The sequence below is a fragment of the Dromiciops gliroides genome, chromosome 4, assembly GCF_019393635.1.
Source record: "Dromiciops gliroides isolate mDroGli1 chromosome 4, mDroGli1.pri, whole genome shotgun sequence".
Taxonomy (NCBI): domain Eukaryota; kingdom Metazoa; phylum Chordata; class Mammalia; order Microbiotheria; family Microbiotheriidae; genus Dromiciops; species Dromiciops gliroides.
In genome coordinates, this window is record NC_057864.1 from 32,642,957 (window position 1) to 32,661,370 (window position 18,414).

At 48.2% G+C, this 18,414-nt stretch overlaps 1 protein-coding gene across 1 annotated transcript in view; it reads left to right on the forward strand.

Moving 5' to 3' along the window:
• The first annotated feature begins 360 nt into the window (after positions 1 to 360).
• The window catches only part of EIF2B3 (eukaryotic translation initiation factor 2B subunit gamma), an 80,536-nt gene continuing 62,482 nt past the window's right edge, over positions 361 to 18,414 (forward strand). The window contains exons 1-3 of the mRNA XM_043962965.1: positions 361 to 435; positions 6,039 to 6,201; positions 8,610 to 8,752. Coding sequence (XP_043818900.1) covers positions 6,054 to 6,201; positions 8,610 to 8,752 — 291 coding nt within the window. The 5' untranslated portion in view covers positions 361 to 435; positions 6,039 to 6,053. The remainder of the gene's footprint in view (positions 436 to 6,038; positions 6,202 to 8,609; positions 8,753 to 18,414) is intronic.

The following is an 18,414-nucleotide window of genomic DNA, read 5'->3' on the forward strand; positions in this document are numbered from 1 at the left end:
CTCTGCAGCTGCTTCCCGCGGCGAGAAAGCTCTGCGGAAAACGGGGCTGGACAGTTTGCCTTCTCGGCTGCTCGAAAGGTAGTGAGCTCCCCATCTCTGCAGCAACCTGGGGCGGGAGGACGCTGAAGAGTCTGGGTGGCTGCTTCAGAGGTAGTGAGCTCGCCGTTGCTGCAGGCTGCTCTCAGCGGCTCGGCCCGGGGCTCCAGGGACCGGCTCAACCAGCCCTCCCCAGCCTCCCTCTCCTGCCATCGCCTCCTCCTGTCTAGGGGCTGGAAGATCCGCGGCTCGGCGCTCGCTTAGTCCGGCCTGCTCCTCGCTCCTGGCCCCGCCCCCAGTCGATCGATGTGCGAGGACATCGCTCTTTGCGCAAGCGCAGTAGCCGCGTAGCCGCCATTGGGCTGTCAGTCTGGCGTGCGAGTGGAGGCTGAGGCACAGGTGAGGCTGGGGGATGCCGGGGGAGCCCGGGGCTGGGGCGGGGGAGGGGGGGGTGTCTGTGTCTGGGGGCCCAGGGTCTCTGAGAGCCTGAGGGGAATGTCGGGGGAGGGGGCGGGGCAGATCAGGGTCTCTGGGGAAGCGAGCGTGTGGGGAGCTCAGGGTCTGTGTGGGTGTGTGTGTGTGGGGGGGAGGGGAGAACCGGGGGGGGGGAGGGACAGGGTAGCCCCTGGGCGGGCACCCCACCCTGCGGCCTCCGTATGTCTGCATAGTTGCCTAAGGCTCAGGCTGACATGGTGGGCCCTGATCTTTGGGGCTTCTGCTGGAGAAGCTGGAGGTGATTTCAGGGGGCAAGAGCTGGAGAAGCGGCCTTTTAGCTGGGACTGGAAGGAGGCCGGGGGGAGGCATGGAGGTGCCAGGGGGGCAGGGCTGCTGGGGGGCAGCTTATGGAGGGCTTTGAAAGCCAGGTGATTGGGGGTTTTGATCTTGGAGGTGTCGGGGAACCGCCGGAGTTTATTGGGGGGGCCGTTTGTGTGTGCTTTGGGAAGGTCACTTTGGTACCCCCAGTGGAGGGTAGACAGGAGGGGGGAATGGGGCAGGCAGACCCACCAGGCTTGAGGTGATAGGGGCCTGTACTGGGAGACCGGGGGCGGGGGGTGTGTGGCAGTGGCAGAGGGGAGGAAGGAGATGGCAAGAAGGGAGAAGCGGGGTTGAGTGTGAGGAATCTAGGCTGGCTCCTCCGTTGAGAGCCTGGGTACCTGGAAAGATGGCAGTGCCCTCGACAGTAAAAGGAAAGTTAGGAAGAAGGAAGGATTTGGGGGGAAATATAAGGAATTCGGTTTTGGTCATGTTGTGTTTAAGATGTCTGTGGGACCTCTCCAATTCGAGATATCCGGGAGGCAGTTGGAGAGGTGAGTCTATAGAATTCAGCCTGGAGGTTAGGGCTGATTAAGTAGATCAGAGAATCATTTACATAGAGATGATGCTTGAATTCATGGGAACTGATGAGATCACCAAGTAAAATATTATAGAAGGCGAAGAGAAGAGGCCCAGGACAAAGCCAGGGGCATGGCCATTGTTAGAAGGCTCCACCTGAATGAAGATCCAGCAAAGGAGACTGAGAAGGACTGGTTAGGTGGGAAGGAGGAGAGCTAGTAGAGAGTGCTGACCCGAAAGTATCAAAGAGAAGAGGGTGATGGACAGTGTCCAGTGCTGTAGAGAGGTAAAGAAGGATGAAGATTGAGAAAAAGGCCATGGGTGTGGGGGGAGGGAGGGCAGAGCCAAGATGGGAGAATTGGACATGAGGGGATTGGACATCTGGTCAGAAAGAGATTTACAGGGCACCCTTTGTTGGCACTAGGTGTAGCTGGCACTGATTGGCATCTCTATTGCTTATAAGCAGTTATGTCACAGTTCCAGATTGATGAGAAATGTTTGTGATTGGTCACAAAGTTCCAGGTCTAAGAAGAGCACTAGTGCTTGCAGCTAGGTAAAGACCAGAATGTAGACTAGGAGAGCAGGGACCACACTTCTCCTTGAATCCTAAAAGAGGTTTGCAAGGAAGAGCTTTTATAGTAGAGGGGGAAAGGAGGAGTGGGGGATGTTGGGCAATGCTTGAATGTCACTCTCATCAGAATTGGTTCAAAGAGGGAAAAATATGTATACACACTGAGTTGGGTATAAAAATCTATCTTATCCAATAGGGAAATAAGAGGGGAAGGGGCTAAGAGATATGGGGGAGAGTGGATTAAGGGAGGCAGTCAGAGGCAAAACAGACTTTTGAGGAAAAGATAAAAAGAGAGAGAAGGATAAACAGAAGAAAATAGAATGGAGGGAGATACACAGTAATCATAACTGAATGTGAATGTAATGAACTAACCCATAAAATGGAAGCAGATAACAGAATGGATTAGAAACCAGAATCCAACACTATGTTGTGTACAAGAGACACCCTTGAAATAAGAAAGACACAGAGTTAAAATAAAGAGCTGAAACAGATCTAAAATGCTTCAGCTGAAGTAAAAAAAGGCAGGGGTTAGCAATCATGATCTCAGACAAAGCAAAGCAAATATAGACCTAATTAAAAGAGATAATCAAGGGGCAGCTAGGTGGTACAGTGGATAGAGCACCAGCTCTGGAGTCAGGAGGACCTGAGTTCAAATCCAGCCTCAGACACTTGACACTTACTAGCTGTGTGACCCTGGGCAAGTCACTTAACCCCAATTGCCTCACCAAAAAAAAAAAAGAGAGAGAGATAACAATGGAAACTACATTTTTAAAAAGTGCCATAGACAATGAAGTAATATAAAAAAAAATTTACAGCAAGGGTCTCTGATAAAGGCTTATTTCTCAAATATATAAGGAACTGATTGAAATTTATAAAATTAAGAGCCATTCCCCAATTGATAAATTATCAAAAGATATGAAAAGGCATTTCTCAGAAGAAGAAATCAAAGCTATCCATGGTCATATGAAAAAAAATGCTCTACATCACTACTAATTAGAGAAAGACAAATTAAAACAAGTCTGAGGTACCACCTCACACCTATCAGAAATGACAAATGCATACCCTTTGGTCTAGCAATACTACTACTAGGTCTGTAGTCCACAGAGATCAAAAGAAAAGGACCTATGTGTACAAAAAATATTTCTAGCAGCTCTTTTTATGATAGCAAAGGATTGGAAATTGAGTGGATATCCATCAAGGGAATGGCTGAACATATTGTGGCATGATTGTGATGGAATACTATAAAAAATGACAAGGGGAGTGATTTCAGAAAAACATGGCAAGACCACTATGAACTGATGCAAAGTGAAGAGAGCAAAACCAGAAGAAATTGTGCACAGTAACTGCAATGTTATAGTGATGATCAACTGTGAAGGACCTGGCAATTCTGATCAATGCAATGATCCAAGACAATTCCAAAGTATTCATGTTGAAAAAATGCTATCTACCATCAGAGGATAATGAACTCTCAGTGCAAATTGAAGTCTAATTTCCTTTCTTTCTTTTGGTTTTCTTTTGTAGTATGGCTAATATGGAAATATTTTTTGCATGATTTCACGTGTATAGTTGACATATTATTTGCTTTCTCAGTGGTTGAAGGGAAGGAGGGAGAGAATCTGGAACTCAAAATTTAAAAAAGAAAAAGCTAAAAACAAACCAACAAATACATAAATAAATAAGTGTTTTTGAAAAGGCCATTAGAGATCACTGATAACTTTAGGGAGAGCAGTTTTTGCTGAATGATGAGGTTGGAAAACAGACTGCAGAGTTAAGAAGAGAGTGAGAGAAAAGGAAGTGGAGGCACTTACTGTAGATGACCTTCTCAAGGAGTGTAGTTACAAAACATAAAAGATATGGGACAGTAGCTGTCAGAGATGGACAAGTCAAATGAGGGTTTTTTGAGGATGGGGGAGACATAGGTGTGTTTGTAGGCAATAAGGGAGCACCTAGTAGACCAGGAGAGATCATGATCAGTGAGGGATGATAGGGTAGGCAATCTACTGGAGAAGAGGGAATGGAATGGGGTCACTTGTACATATTTACCTCAACCAGGAGTAAGGCCACCTCTTCATGTGAGATAGGGTGAAGGAGGAGAGGCAGAAGGAAAGTGATAGGAGATGAGGAGAGGGAGCTCATGTTGAATGGCCTCAGTTTTTCCTATAAAGTATGAGGGCAGTTTTCTCAGCTGAGAAAGTAGGGGGAAGAGGGAACCATGGGAAGTTTGAGAAGGAATGGGCAACTACCCAGCAAAACTGAGTATAATCTTTCAGGGGGGGGGAAATGGGACTTCAGTGAAAAAGAGGACTTTCAGGTATTCATGACCTGAACTGAATAGAAAATTTGACTTTCAAATACAAGACCCTAGAGAAGTATAAAAAGGTAAACAGGAAAAAGAAATCATGAGGGATGTTGAAAGGTTAAACTGTTTACATTCCTACATGAGAAGATGATACATCTAACTCATAAGGACTTTCTCAGTATTAGGGCAGATGATAGGAATAAATTTAGACAGAGGGCACAGGTGGGAATTGATTATGAAGGGATGATATCTATAAAGCATTTATTTTTTGTTTATCAAGAAGAGATGGGAAGGTTTGGAGGAGCTGCTGTGGAGAGTAGGAGAGTGAGCTGAGTAAGGTACGGTAGGATTGCCGAGCATCAGGGAGGGCCCAGATGAGATTATATAACATATATGTAGTGAGCCCAGTGAGAGCAGTTTTGTGAGTTTTTTCTCCAGCTTTTTTCAGTAGCACATGTGTAGGATTAAAGGCAGTAGAAGGTGAGACTGATCCAAGGCTGGGGTTTGGCAAGGCAAGATCTTTGATAGAATAAGGAGCAAAGGATTAGAGATGAAAGCCCGGTGAACTGGTTCAGGGAATCAAGATGGGGAAGGGAGGAAAGTGTAACCAGTGCAGGGGAGATGATCAGGGAAAGAACTGTGAGGCCCAAGGGTTTGGAGATGCAAGGCAGAGGGAGAGGTGGAAAGACAACAGATTGTGATCAGCCAAGGGAGGTCATTTAAAATAAGTAAACTGAGCAGGAAGGCTAGGATTTTTTTTGTTTTGTTTTGGTGAGGCAATTGGGGTTAAATGACTTGCCCAGGGTCACACAGCTAGTAAGTGTTAAGTGTCTGAGGCTGGATTTGAACTTAGGACCTCCTGAATCCAGGGCCGGTGCTCTATCCACTGCGCCACCTAGCTGCCCCAAAGGCTAGGATTTTTTTGAGGGAGTATCAATATATATGAAAGTCTTTAGAACAAGGGCAGGAGTTGGGGAGGAGAGAAAGGCTGTGTGCAAGCCGGGCACGGAACTCATTAAGGAAAGATGAGGAGTATCCCGGGGGCTCTGTAGACAACAGATTCCGGGCTTTGGATTGGGTGATAGATATGGATTGGCCGAACCTCAGTCATGGCGGTAGAGGGAGAGCCTGGAAGTGGGGAACGGGGAGACTGGGGGTGAGGGTGAGTGAAAGCCCAGCCAGTGCCAGAAAGGACAGGGTGGAGCCATGGGTGGAGCCAGGTCTTAGAGCCAGAATTCAGAGAAATGAAAGGGTCTAGGATAAAATTCAGTTTGTTAGCCTTGGAGCTGGCAGTCCAGATTACTTAAGCACCGGGCAAGGGGTGCCCACAGCAGCCCCAGTGAGGACAGCCATGGGCAGAGGTCCAGAAACATGGCCTGGCTGCCGAATTTGGGAGACAGCCTGCCTCAGTGGGCCTGGCCTGATCACTAAGGATCCTTCTTCCAGCTCCCAGGACATCCCTTTATGATGGAAGGGACAAGTTATCCTTCTATCCACCTGAGAAAGGGAGCTGCATTCCCCTTGTGGAACAGAGAAAGCTGAGCCTCAGAGAGGGTAAGGGACTGGCCCAAGGTCACACAGCAGGTCACTGTCCTCCTCAGAGACAAGATTCCTGCCCAGATCTTGCTTGACTGCTGGACAGAACTTTAGAGTTCAGTGATTTCTATTAGCTCTAGGAGTTTCTGGTGGCACCCACTGATATGAGGTTACAGATGGCCGAAGGAAAAATTGGGTGAGTGCATTCTGGTGTACTTCAGTTTTCATTCAAACCAGCCCTGCTGACTGACTCCCTCTTTGTAGTTTCAGGTTGGAAACATGGAGTTCCAAGCAGTGGTGATGGCTGCGGGAGGGGGATCCCGGATGACAGACTTGACGTCCAGTGTTCCCAAGCCCCTGCTCCCTGTTGGTAATAAACCTTTGATCTGGTACCCGCTGAACCTGCTGGAGCGCGTTGGGTTTGAAGGTGAGCTCACTGCCTACCATGCGACGCCCTCACTGGAGCCTGTAATTTGTCAGATTTACGAAGGGCTGCTGAGCAGGGAGTGAAGGGGGAGAGTGGAGCTTCTGAGGTAGCTGAGTCACAGGCAGGGAGCCTTTCCCAGGAGAGGAGGCTCAGGGGCAAAGCTCCCCAGACACTTTGGGCATCTCATGAAGGAGCTGCTGCTGGAGGCCTCTGAAGGAAGGCAGGAAATATGCTGTTTTTTCCTTTTTAGACAAGCTTTAGACTTCCCTTGGCCAGAGTGACTCTCCTCCTTCCCCTCCCCCCATGGGAAAAGCGTGGAAGGCTTCGACAGTGAACAGCAGTGGCTCAGAGGCTTAGGCATTGGAGGCAAAGGCAAAGTTGGAGGAGGCACCTAAAAGGGAGGCTTGTCCTGAGGAGCCACAAAGCGAGTGTTCAGAGGCAGCTGGGTAGTACAATGTATCCAGGCACTGAGCCTGGAGTCAGGACAGGCAGACTTGAGTTCAAATGTGATCTCAGGCACCTGTTAGCCCTGTGACCCTGGACGAGTCACTTCACCTCTGCCTTAGTTTCCTCATGTGAAAAATGGGGATGATAACAGCATCTACTTTGCAGGGTTGTTGTGAGGATCAAATGACAAAAATGTTTGTATATCTCCTTGGTAAAATGGGTTTCTGATGAGGATCTTGCTCTGCCCATGGAGGTGGGTGCCTTCTGTGCAATTTAGAATCTTAGCTGCTTGGGGCACTGGGAGTGACATCACTTGCCCAGGGTCACACTGCCAGTCTATGTCAGAGGCAGGATTTGAACCTAGGGCTTCCTGGCTCTGAGGCCAGCTCTCCACCCACAATTGGGTGCTGGCATTCACACTCCTTCGGGGATATGGGGATCACAGTCCTTTTGTGCTTTGCCCTGGTCTCATGGATTGGCTGGAGAGTGCCCAGAGTTGATCGACCAGCATAGTGACATCTGGGAAATGGATATGGAAGGGAAGCACTTCCTGTCACTCCTCTCCGTAGGCGAGGGCCCACCTGTAGAGGCTGGAGGGAACGGGATCAGGCTTCAAAGGACAGAGGAGGGAGGAATGGCCAGGACAGAGTGGGTGATGATGCAGAGGCTGAATAAGGCCAGGAGGGTGAGGGCTGTTGTGACTGGTTCCTCAGGGAAGTGAGAATCTGGGAGGCCAGTGCCAGGGGCTTCACTCAGAGCACCAGGGCAGATCCCGTGGGGCGCAGAAGGAGGAGGTCAGAGGAGCCAGCAGAATCTACCAAATAGCCAGGCCTTCTTCATGGAAGTTGAATTTGAGCTGCCACTTGTAGCATCTCATTGAAGAGAATCATGCCTCAGTTGGCAATCCACCCTTTTTTTTTTTTTTGGTGAGGCAATTGGGGTTAAGTGACTTGCCCAGGGTCACACAGCTAGTAAGTGTCCAGTGTCTGAGGCCGGAGGCAATCCACCCTTTTGAAAAAAATACATCCTGGGGGGCAGCTAGGTGGTGCAGTGGATAAAGCACCGGCCCTGGATTCAGGAGGACCTGAGTTCAAATTTGGCCTCAGACACTTGACACTTACTAGCTGTGTGACCCTGGGCAAATCATTTAACTCCCATCGCCCTTCAAAAACAAACAAACAAATAAACAAATAAAAAACAATACATTCTGAGCAAGTCATTTAACCCTCATTGCCCTGCCTCCCCCTCCCCCCAAAAAAGGTTAATAATTGGGGTAAGGGGGCAGCCAGGTGGTACAGTGGGGAAAGCACCAGCCCTGGATTCAGGAGGACCTGAGTTTAAATCTGACCTCAGACACTTGACATGTACTAGCTGTGTGACCCTGAGCAAGTCACTTAACCCTTATTGCCCCACCAAAACAAAAACAAAAAAACCCAAAACCCCAACAATACATCTGTTAACAAAAATCGATTTTTCTCTTCCTCCCATTCTACCCTTCAACACTGGGGAAGGAAATCCCAATAAATCAGCACAAGCAAGCAAAACCACATGCAGACATTCTGCCCCAACTCTGTCCCTTCTCTGTCAGGAGGTGAGGAGCATGCCAGGGCCCTCTACCCCTCAATGACTGGCTCCAGGGATGAGAAAAATGGCTTACTCTGACAGGTGCCCTCAGTCTCTAATGGAGATTTGTTGCTTTGTGGTCAGTCCCCTCTTTCTCTGTTTTTTTGCATGTGGAAATGCTCGTGTTTATTGATGTTTGTCAAGTCCAGAATGACAAACAGAACCAAACAGTTCTTAAAATATCCTGCTTGCTTTGTAAGCTGAGGAGGCAGGTTTTGTTAGAGTGAGATCCTCACCCTTGACTGACTGATGCTCACAAGGTGGCTAAAATTTGGGAGAAGTAGCTGGTCTGTTGTTGAAGAAAGTGACTGCAGTCTTTTTTCCTTTTTTTGTGACAGAGGTAATTGTGGTGACATCCAAAGATGTGCAGAAGTCTTTGCCGCATGCAGATTTCAAGATGAAACTTGATGTGGTGTGTATCACAGATGAGACCGACATGGGGACGGCTGACTCCCTTCGTCACATTTCTCAGAAAATTAAGGTAGAAGATCTTTTTTTTTTGGACATCCATCCTCTACGTGAAAGAGTTTTTGTTTGTTTGTTTGTTTGTTTGTTTTGGTGGGGTGGGTAATGAGGATTAAGTGACTTGCCCAGGGTCATATAGCTAGTAAGTGTCAAGTGCTTCTGAGGCTAGATTTGAACTCAGATTTTCTTGAATCCAGGGCTGGTGCTTTATCCACTGTACCACCTAGCTGCCCCAAAAGGGTCTTTTAAGAATTCAGTTTCTGCCTAGTGTGTCTGAAGTCCTTCTGCTGCTCACCTTATGAGCGGGGAACTTCTTTTTTTTTGCCTGGTGACCAAAATGGCCTTGTTTCTCATGGACAAGCAAGCTGAGAAGGCAGAGTGGATCTTCCTAGTTTGCAAAGGATGTGACTCTCTTAGAAAGTTATTTATCAGTGTTTTATGTGTAGGGAAGAAGGGGCCAGTGGGAAAGCTGACCATAGTTTTAGTAATCTCACAAGTTGGTTACGGGATTTAGGTCAGCCAGTAGAGTAGAATTTTGAAAAACTTGCTTGTGGCACCTGGTAGATTTGTGACTTCACACCAGTCCTCTTTCTGTTCTTCCTTGCTAAGTCTTCCCCTTCTGAGGCAGCCTCTGATGGAACTGAAGTCTGCCTCTGTACTGTTCCCATCTTTTGTTCCAGGTTCAATCCTCAGACACGGGTGCTGGGACTTCCTGTATGCCGGGTTAGCTAGAGGGGTTGGTCTGTGTTGTAAAAAAACATCCTCACTCATCTCTCTGGTGTGTTTCCATGACTTCTGACTGAAAATCAGGGGTTGCCTTGGGTCATCTACTTGACGACATGCCCTTCTCTGTCTGACCCGTGGAAATGCTGATGGTCCTTACATCAATTCCCAGTTTTACAAGCAAACCTCAAGACTAGGGGTACTCCCCAGGAGTGGGGAGTGACTGATGGTTTTGTCTTGAACTCCCACCAGTGTGCTCCCCTTCAAGATGATCACGTGAAAATCAAGTCAGCCAGCCTTATGTAGCTTTTTTTTTTGGTGAGGCAATTGGGGGTAAGTGACTTGCCCAGAGTCACACAGCTACTAAGTGTTAAGTGTCTGAGGCTGGATTTGAACTCAGGTCCTCCTGAATCCAGGGCTGGTGCTCTATCCACTGCGCCTCATGTAGCTTTTAGGAAAGGATGGAGTTACTAAGGTGGTATGGGAAGAAAAGGTGGTATGAAACATGCCCCCAAAAGTCTGTGTGCCACTCATCTGCAGGCACCTGCTTAGTCCAGAGGACAGTGGGCTTGAGTGTAGAGATCATGGATGGCAAAGGGCCAGCAGTGGGTCCCAGTTCCTGGAAGGCCTTTTCTCCCATTTGTGGGTGCTCAGGTTTCCTTTAAGCACAGGGAGTCAAGGCCCAGGCTGCTGGCTCCCCAAGCAGAAACTGCTGCCCCAGGAGAGGTGAGGCCAGGATGCCGACGAGAGTGGGGGACCTCCAGCAGCCTTCGGACCCTTTGGGAACTCCTTCTAGTCAAGCCTCATTCTCTCTCCCTCCTTCCTTCCATCTCACCCCCTTGCTCCCTCTCTTTCCCTCTCTTCCTCTCTCTCCTTCCCTCTCCCTCTCTCTCTCCTCTCTCTCTCCTCTTTCTCCCTTCTCTCTCTTCTCTTTCTCTCTCTTCCTCCCCATCTCTCTTCTCTCTCTTCCCCCCTTTCTCTCTTTCTCTCTTTTCCCCCTTTCCCCTCCTCCCTCTCATTGTCTCTGTCTCCCTCCCTATCCTTCCCTCCCTCTTTTTCTCTTTTCTCTCTTTTCTTCAGTGTTCCCTGTCCCTTTTCCATTACCTCCCTCTCACCCCCCCCCCCCGTTAGAACTTAGCAATTCCAGCCAACTTGAAATTGCTATCTCCAAAATGACCAGTAATCTCTTAGTCACCAGATCTAATGGCCTTTCCTTTGACCTCTCCACAGCCTTTGATGATTTTGAGCACCCTCTTCTTTTAGCTCCTCTCTCCTCTCTTGGTTTTTGTGGCACTTTGTGACGCTGCTCTCTCCTGCTTCTCCTCAACAGGGGGTAGATATTGTTTGCTTATTTGATATTCTCCATTCCTTCAGGTTCTCCTAACAAACAGGTGGCTTGTTCTACTTCTGTCATTTAAAAAATGCAAGCTTTAAAAAAAATTCTACTAATTACATCTTGGATTTCTTTTTTTTTTCTTTTTTTAAAAAGTGAGGCAATTGGGGTTAAGTGACTTGCCCAGGGTCACACAGCTAGTAAGTGTTAAGTGTCTGAGGTCGGATTTGAACTCAGGTACTCCTGACTCCAGGGCCAGTGCTTTATCCACTGCGCCACCTAGCTGCCCCTTGGATTTCTTGTATATATTCTATTTCTGAAGAGTTTGTTTCCCCTGTTGGACTGTCAGCTCTTGGCAGGCAGGCAGGCAGGGATGGACTCTCCCATCTCTCTCTGTATCCCAGAATCAGGGCTTCCTCAGTGTGTGGGGATGGCTTGATTGATAGATTGCTCGCTCCAGGCCTGAGAGTGGCCTGTCTCTGGCAACCCCTATGGTGCTTGACTTGGTCAGTGTCAATGAAGGCCTTGCCTCAGCCCCCACCCGCTTTCACTGCAGCTGAAGCCCTGGACCCCTTTAGTCCTCAAAGCACCAGCTGGTAACTGGATTTGCTGACACCCATTGGTGGCCCTGGGCACCTGTGACAGATTGGTCTTACATTCCAACTCTTTGAGTGCAGGCTAGGGTCTCTTTCAGTTTCACCGGCTTTTTCTAGCTCATACTTTAGTGCTGCACAGAGAGAAGCCTCATAAATACTTGGAATAATGATACCAAGGACCTTTTGGACTACCCAGGGAGTGCTGGCACCGAGAGAGGGTTGACTTTCGGCCTCCTGGTGTGGCTGAGGACTTCCTGGGTGTCACAGGCTCCTTGTAACCCCTGAGCCTGACAGCCTGCTCAGAATCAGTTGGCTTTTTTAATAGGCCCATTGTTTGGGGGAATCATCCTTGTTTCCCTTCATTTTGAGAGGACTTTTGTGACTTGTCCTGGTACCAGAGGCCATAACTTAGCCTGAGCCCCCTGGTACTTCTGATGGTGATTCGAGGGGAAGTTGGTGCCTTTTGTCCTGTCTTTCCACTGACTCTTTGTCTTCTTCGGGGTTTGGTGCTCTTTGGTCCTTCTCCTTTCTCCATAGTGCTTGAAATTGTTAATGTGCAGAAGGAACCAGGGAAGAGGAAGATGCTTTCAGATCCTAGGAGCATTTTCCAAAACACCAGTGGGAGAAAGGAGCCTGGACTCTTGTATATATCCTTGCTTCAGGCTGCTCCCTTGTTGAAGGAACTGGGGCTGGTAAGCATTCTTAGGGATGCAGGTGAGGGTAGAAGTGGGCATTGAGGGGCAGCTAGGTGGCGCAGTGGATAAAGCACTGGCCCTGGATTCAGGAGGACCTGAGTTCAAATCTGGCTTCAGACACTTGACACTTACAAGCTGTGTGACCCTGGGCAAGTCACTTAACCCTCATTGCCCTGCCCCCCCCCCCCCAAAAAAAAGAAGTGGGCATTGAGCGGTCCTTGGGAATTAGTGAGCTCCTTTCTCCTGACCAAAAGCCACTATTTGTAAAAGTGACTGCATTTCAGGGCTTGCTCTCCTGAGCCTGGTGAAGATCCCACATTGTGGGGCAGACAGGTTCTGCCAGTTGTGGTGTTGTGGAAGGGGCTTTAGTCTCAGCTCTGCTACTGACTTGCTCCAGGACTCTTCCCTTCTCATGTCCTCATATGTAAAATAGACAAGATGGGTTCTATGAGCTCTGAGTCGTCCTCTCCATGGAGCATTCCCTGAACCCCTCAGATTCCTCCTTCATAGTGATCCCACTCATCCTTGTTTCACAGGTTTCCTCTCCAACCTCCCTGATTGTAGAATCCTTTGGGAATGGGATGAGGTTCCCCCATTGTTATCTCACATCTGCTCTCTTCTCCCCAACACTCAGTACATGTAGCCAGGGGATAGCCCTAATGAGGGCTTGGGGCCACCAGGGGGCAGCAGGACTACTACTGTGGGGATGACAAGCAAACACAGGCTTTCTCTCATTTCTTGGTAGTTTTGCATTCATTGGCTGTGATCTCTGGTATGTGATAGAAGGTTCCAGTCTGTGCTTGGCCTCTGGGTGCTAGGGGTCTCTTGGCTCGGCTTAGGCGGCAGGACTAGCTAGGGTGGCTGTGACCCCAGAGGGCTGGTTGGCTCCTTCATTCATCCTAGACCAGGCGAGTCAAGTTCAGACCAGTGTTTCCCCGTCCACTCCTCTGCCAGCAGGGAGGGAGACGGTGTGAAGAAGAGAATGGGACTCATAGTACAGGGGAAGGAGCTCTGGATTTAAAGTGAGTAGAGCTGAGTTCCTGTCCTGGTTCTGCAGCTGACTCACGGCGTGACCTTTGGTGGGTCACTTTCCCTCTCTGGGACTTACTGTTCTCAAGTATACAGTAGGAGGCATTGGACAAGATGCCCTCTAAACTTTGCTTCTAGCTCTGAGTCCCAGGATGCTGTGAAGAACAGAGAAATGCCTCTGCTCCCATATCCCCTCTCTCTTTGTTATGACTGCATCATTTAAAGAACCTCCTGGGGGCGGCGGGGTGGTGCAGTGGATGGGGCACCGGGCCTGGATTCGGGAGGACCCGAGTTCAAATCTGGCCTCGGACACTTGACACTTACCAGCTGTGTGACCCTGGGCAAGTCACTTGACCCCCATTGCCCCGCAAAAATAAAATAAAATAAAATAAAGAGCCTCCTCTTGGAGAAGGCCCCAGAGTGTCAGGGACCAGTTGATGGCCTCTCAGTCCTCTCACTTTTGCTCTTTTTGGGCTGAACTGGCAAGGTTGGCTCGGGTTGCTGCCTTTGTTGGTTCCTGACCATTGACCCAGAGAAGGGGAATGAGATGCTGCTTCCAGTGAGCAGGGAGAAGGCTGCTTGGTCTGGATTGGAAGGTGTGGGAAGGTGGGGAGAGGAGATGAGGGCCAGGTGGCAAAGAGTTTTAATGCCCAATGGAGGAAGTTCTGTTGGATCCCAGAGAGGACATCCCTGGAAGCGGGCTTCAGAGCTCATCTTACTGGGCTCACCATTTCTCCAGTTGGAGAAGACTTGAAGTTTTTTCCCCCTAGACCCTCATGATTCTCTTCACCATATGGCTCCCTTGGAGGCATGTCCTCACTTTCCACTCTCTGATTCTCTGGGTCTCACCTTGGTCCTCTTCCAGCTGCTCCCCTTTCTTTTTACTTTGTTCATCCTCTGAAATGTACCAAATCCGATAAATATTTCACTGGCTACTTTCTATCTGGTCTCCAGCCTGAGGACCTTCGAACTCGTGGATCTTATGAAGAAGTGCCTTAAATCCTGAGCAATTTGTTAAGCACCTGCTCTGTGAGCTTACCACCCTTTCTAGCACCAGCTTACTTTTCACTCATGCTCCCTTCCCACTGATAGTCAGTAGGGGAGTCAAGATACTCCTTGCTCTCCTTCGCCACCTCCAGGTTCTCTCTCTACCACCATCACTGAGTAACTGCTCCTTTAAGTTTTAGCCAGTCAGATTCCCGGTAACTGTCATATATAGTGACCTCCACTTCACTCTCCTTTTCTTCCTTAACTAGTTAAGTGTCTGGCTCACGGACTTTTTTTCCTCCCCAGCTTCTGCCTTCTCTTACTTGCAGGCATCAACATATTTATACTACTCAAAAACTCTGACCTCCCAGTTTGTCGGCATGCTCATTTCCCATGACCATGACCCTTCTATTCTCCCACAGCTACTGGTTATACGTTGGATCTTGCCAATGCCGCAAGTCTTCACTTCCACATTCATGAACTTGAAATTCCTGTGTCTAATCACAACTGTTATTCTTTCTTTTCTCCCTCTGTTTTGCAACCTCTTTCTATGACCATCAATCCCTCTAACCCTCAGTTCTTTCCAAGGCCATCACCTTTATTCTGGTTACTTTCTCTTCTCTTTCAAGCCAGTTGAACTTTACACTCACCTCTTAAGTCTCTTGCCCCCTTATCCTATCATGCCCAGCCACTACCCGTCTTGGATTATTTTCACCATCCACTGCCTTTACTTCTTTTCATGTGCTGCTGAACAAAGCTGGAGAAAATTGCAAAACCACATTGAATGGGAGCACTAGAATGTGATGTTACATAATCTCAACTGGGCCCTCAGTGCAGCAAGGCAGTCTTTTGGACCTCTCTGATGAATTCTCCATCCTACTCACCAGAGGCTCTTTTCAAACCTTTTCATCTCTCCTCAAACCTTCCATGGCTCCCTCTTCTTCCTGCCCTGTCAGCTGAGAATCTTGCCTCATAGTTTACAGGAAAAATCGAGGCCAGTCAACATGAGTTCCCTCTACACGTCTTTATCTCACATCACTCCAATTCCTTCTGTCACTTTCTCCTCCTTTCTTCTTGTCTCACATGAAGAGGTGGCCCTTCTCCTTGCTGAGGTAAGCATGTACAGGCGGTCCTATTCCATTCCATCTTGTCCAGCAGGTTCTCCCCCCCACCCCCACCCCCAGTCATCCCCACTTTCTCACTTATCTTCAATCTCAGCCTGTCTACCAGCTGCTTCCTTACTGCCTACAAACACACTCATGGATACATCCCCGTCCTCAGAAAGCCCTTTCTTGATTTGTCCAGCCCCTATAGCCATGGTCCTAAATCCCTTTTGGGGCTGAACGCCTTGGGAAGGTCATCTACAATAGGTGCTGCTTCTTCCTTTCTTCTCATGCTCTTCTTAACTCTCTACAAGCCTGGCTTCCAACTTCATCATTCAATAGAAATTGCCCTCCAGAGTTTCTTACAGTCTCTTAATTGTCACATCTAATGATTTTTTTCTCAATCCTCAACCTTCTCAGGATTTTCCTCTAGGCCATAGCTTGTAACTGGGCCCTTTTCTCCCTTTATACTCTTTTACTTGGTGATCTCCTCAGCTCCTATGGATTCAATGATCAATATGCAGGTGACTCTCAGATTTGCTTACCCAACCCTACCCTCTCTCCTGATCTCTAGTCTTGCATTTCCAACTATCTTTCCAAATGTCCACATTTCAAACTGCATAGACATCTTAAACTCAGTATAGCTAATATTGAACCCATTTCCCTCCTAAAACCTTCCCCAACTTCTTCTTCTTCTTCTTCTTCTTCTTTTTTTTTTTTTGTGGGGCAGTGAGGGGTAAATGATTTGCCGAGGGTCACACAGCTAGTAAGTGTCAAGTGTCTGAGGCCAGATTTGAACTCAGGTCCTCCTGAATCCAGGGCCGGTGCTCTATCCACTGCACCACCTAGCTGCCCCTCCTATCTTTATACTGTGGAGGCTACCATCATTCCTCCTAGTCACCCAGGCTCTAAACCTAGGTTTTATCCGTGACATCTTGTTCTTCCTCACCCCATCCAGTCTGTTTTCCCTTTGTGCAATCTCTTGCACATGCCCCCTTCTGTCCTCTGACATTTTTATCACCTTGCTGCAGGACTTGAGGGGCTCATGCCTAGACTGGCAATGGCTGCTGGTGGGTCTGCTTATCCTACCTCCTCCCCACTCCACTGCACCCTCCATTTAACCGTGCAGGTGATCTTTCTAAAGTGTAAGTCTGAGCATTTCCCCTCCCCCACCCCAGTAAACTTCAATGACTCCCTGTCATCTGCAGGATCAAATGGAAAATCTTCGGCTTGTTTTTTTTTTTTTTTGATGAGGCAATTGGGGTTAAGTGACTTGCCCGGGTCACACAGCTAGTAAGTGTTAAGTGTCTGAGGCCGGATTTGAACTCAGGGCCTCCTGAATCGAGGGCTGGTGCTTTATCTGCTTGGTTTTTAAAGCCCTTCACGACCTGTCTTTTTACACCTCACAACCCTTCCTGTAACTCTGGCATCCTGGCTGTTCCTTGCATGAGACTCTCCTGACTCCGGTATTTTCTCTGGCATCTGTCCCCCAGGCCTGGAATGCTCTCTGCCCCTTTCTCTGGCTCCGGAATTCCTTAAGGTCCCAGTGAAAATCTCTCCTACAGGAAGCCTCTCTCAGTCCTCCTTACTCCATTTATCCCTTTTAACTTGTTTGCACGTAGTTGTTGCACATTGTCTCCCTCCCATTAGACACGGAGCTCCTCAAGGGCAAGGGCTGCCTTTTGCTTTTCTTTGTCTTTCTGGACCTTAGCACAGAGCCGGGCACACAGTAGGCACATCATAATGCTAATTGACTGATTAAGTAAGTGCCAGAGTTGGGATTTGAACCCAGGTCTTCCTGATGCCACATCCAACTCTCAACTCACTATGTCAGACTGCCTGTGGTTTGGCTCTTTTAGTCAGAATGGTCAGTGTGTGAAGGAGAATGGTATGGAAACGCCCAGGTCAGCCAGGGTGGAGTCTGACTGTGGAGGGCCTTCAAGGACAGGCGCCATGGTTCATATTTTACACTGGAGGAAATGGAATTCACCAAAGCCTTTGTTATTACAGATTGCATTAAACAAGCCATCAATGAGCTCCCTCAGAAAAGATCCCCAGGGCCAGATGGATTCACAAGTGAATTCTACCAAACATTTAAAGAACAATTAATCCTAGTGCTATATAAACTATTTGGAAAAATGGGCAAAGAAGGAGTCCTTTGACAGCACAAATATGGTGCTGATATCTCAACCAGGAAGAGTGAAAATGAAACAGATTACATTAAAAGTGAAGTTCCTACCTGTCTAGACCCATCTCCTGTGGCTATCACACCCACACACACCCCCTTCTTCCCCCCTTTCTCTCTCTCCCTTCCCTCCCTCCCTCTCTCCCCCTCTCTTCTCTCCCCACCCCCATCCAACCTGTACCACGTTTTGTTCCCTGTGTCCAACATTCCACCCCCAACCTACCTATATTTGCACTTTCTGGCCTCCCTCCCCTCCCCTTCCCTTGGAGTCCCTCATCCTTTTCAAGACTCCACTCAGGTTTACAGGACCTTTACTGATCCCCCTGGGGTTGGTTTCTCTCCCCCACCCCAAATTACTTTGTAGGAAAGCTTGTCTTTGCACGTGTTTACTCCCAGGAGAATGTAAGCTTCTTTCCTCAAGTCCCATGCCTGTTTTAGGTTGTCCTTTGTGTGCCCACTGAGTAGTGTAGGGCCTCACATGGTGGAAGTGTTTTAAGACATGCTGGTTGAATGGAACCAAGTGGGCCAGCTTTCTCGAGTTTGGGCCAGTTTAGGGAATGATCGTAGATTAACTAGTCCAAACTGTGACGTAAAGCACGGCAGAGGAGGCTGCCTGCTTCAGACTCCATGGCACCAGTGTTTCTGGGGACCATGCTAACACAGTCTAATCAATCACACAATTTTGTGCCCTACCCAGGTACCAGATTTCAGTGAAATCTGTTAAAAATTACAGAAGATCCGTCTATTTAAATATGCTCTGGCTGTTGTTTTGTTTCAACCTGGCAGACAGAACCACAAAACAAAATTAAGATGTAACTTGATACACTGTAGGAATGTTTCAAGTTTCATCAAAATTGGTCAACTCTTCAGAAAGTGATTGTGGGAAAAACTGAGAGAATGTGAAGTGGAACTTGATTCCAGTGACAGACCTGACTTCCTATGGTAGCAATGCAAATCAAATAGGGAAGGGTTTTACCTAAGATAGGTAATAGATGGGATTTAGAATGCGAAGGGATTTCATAAATCG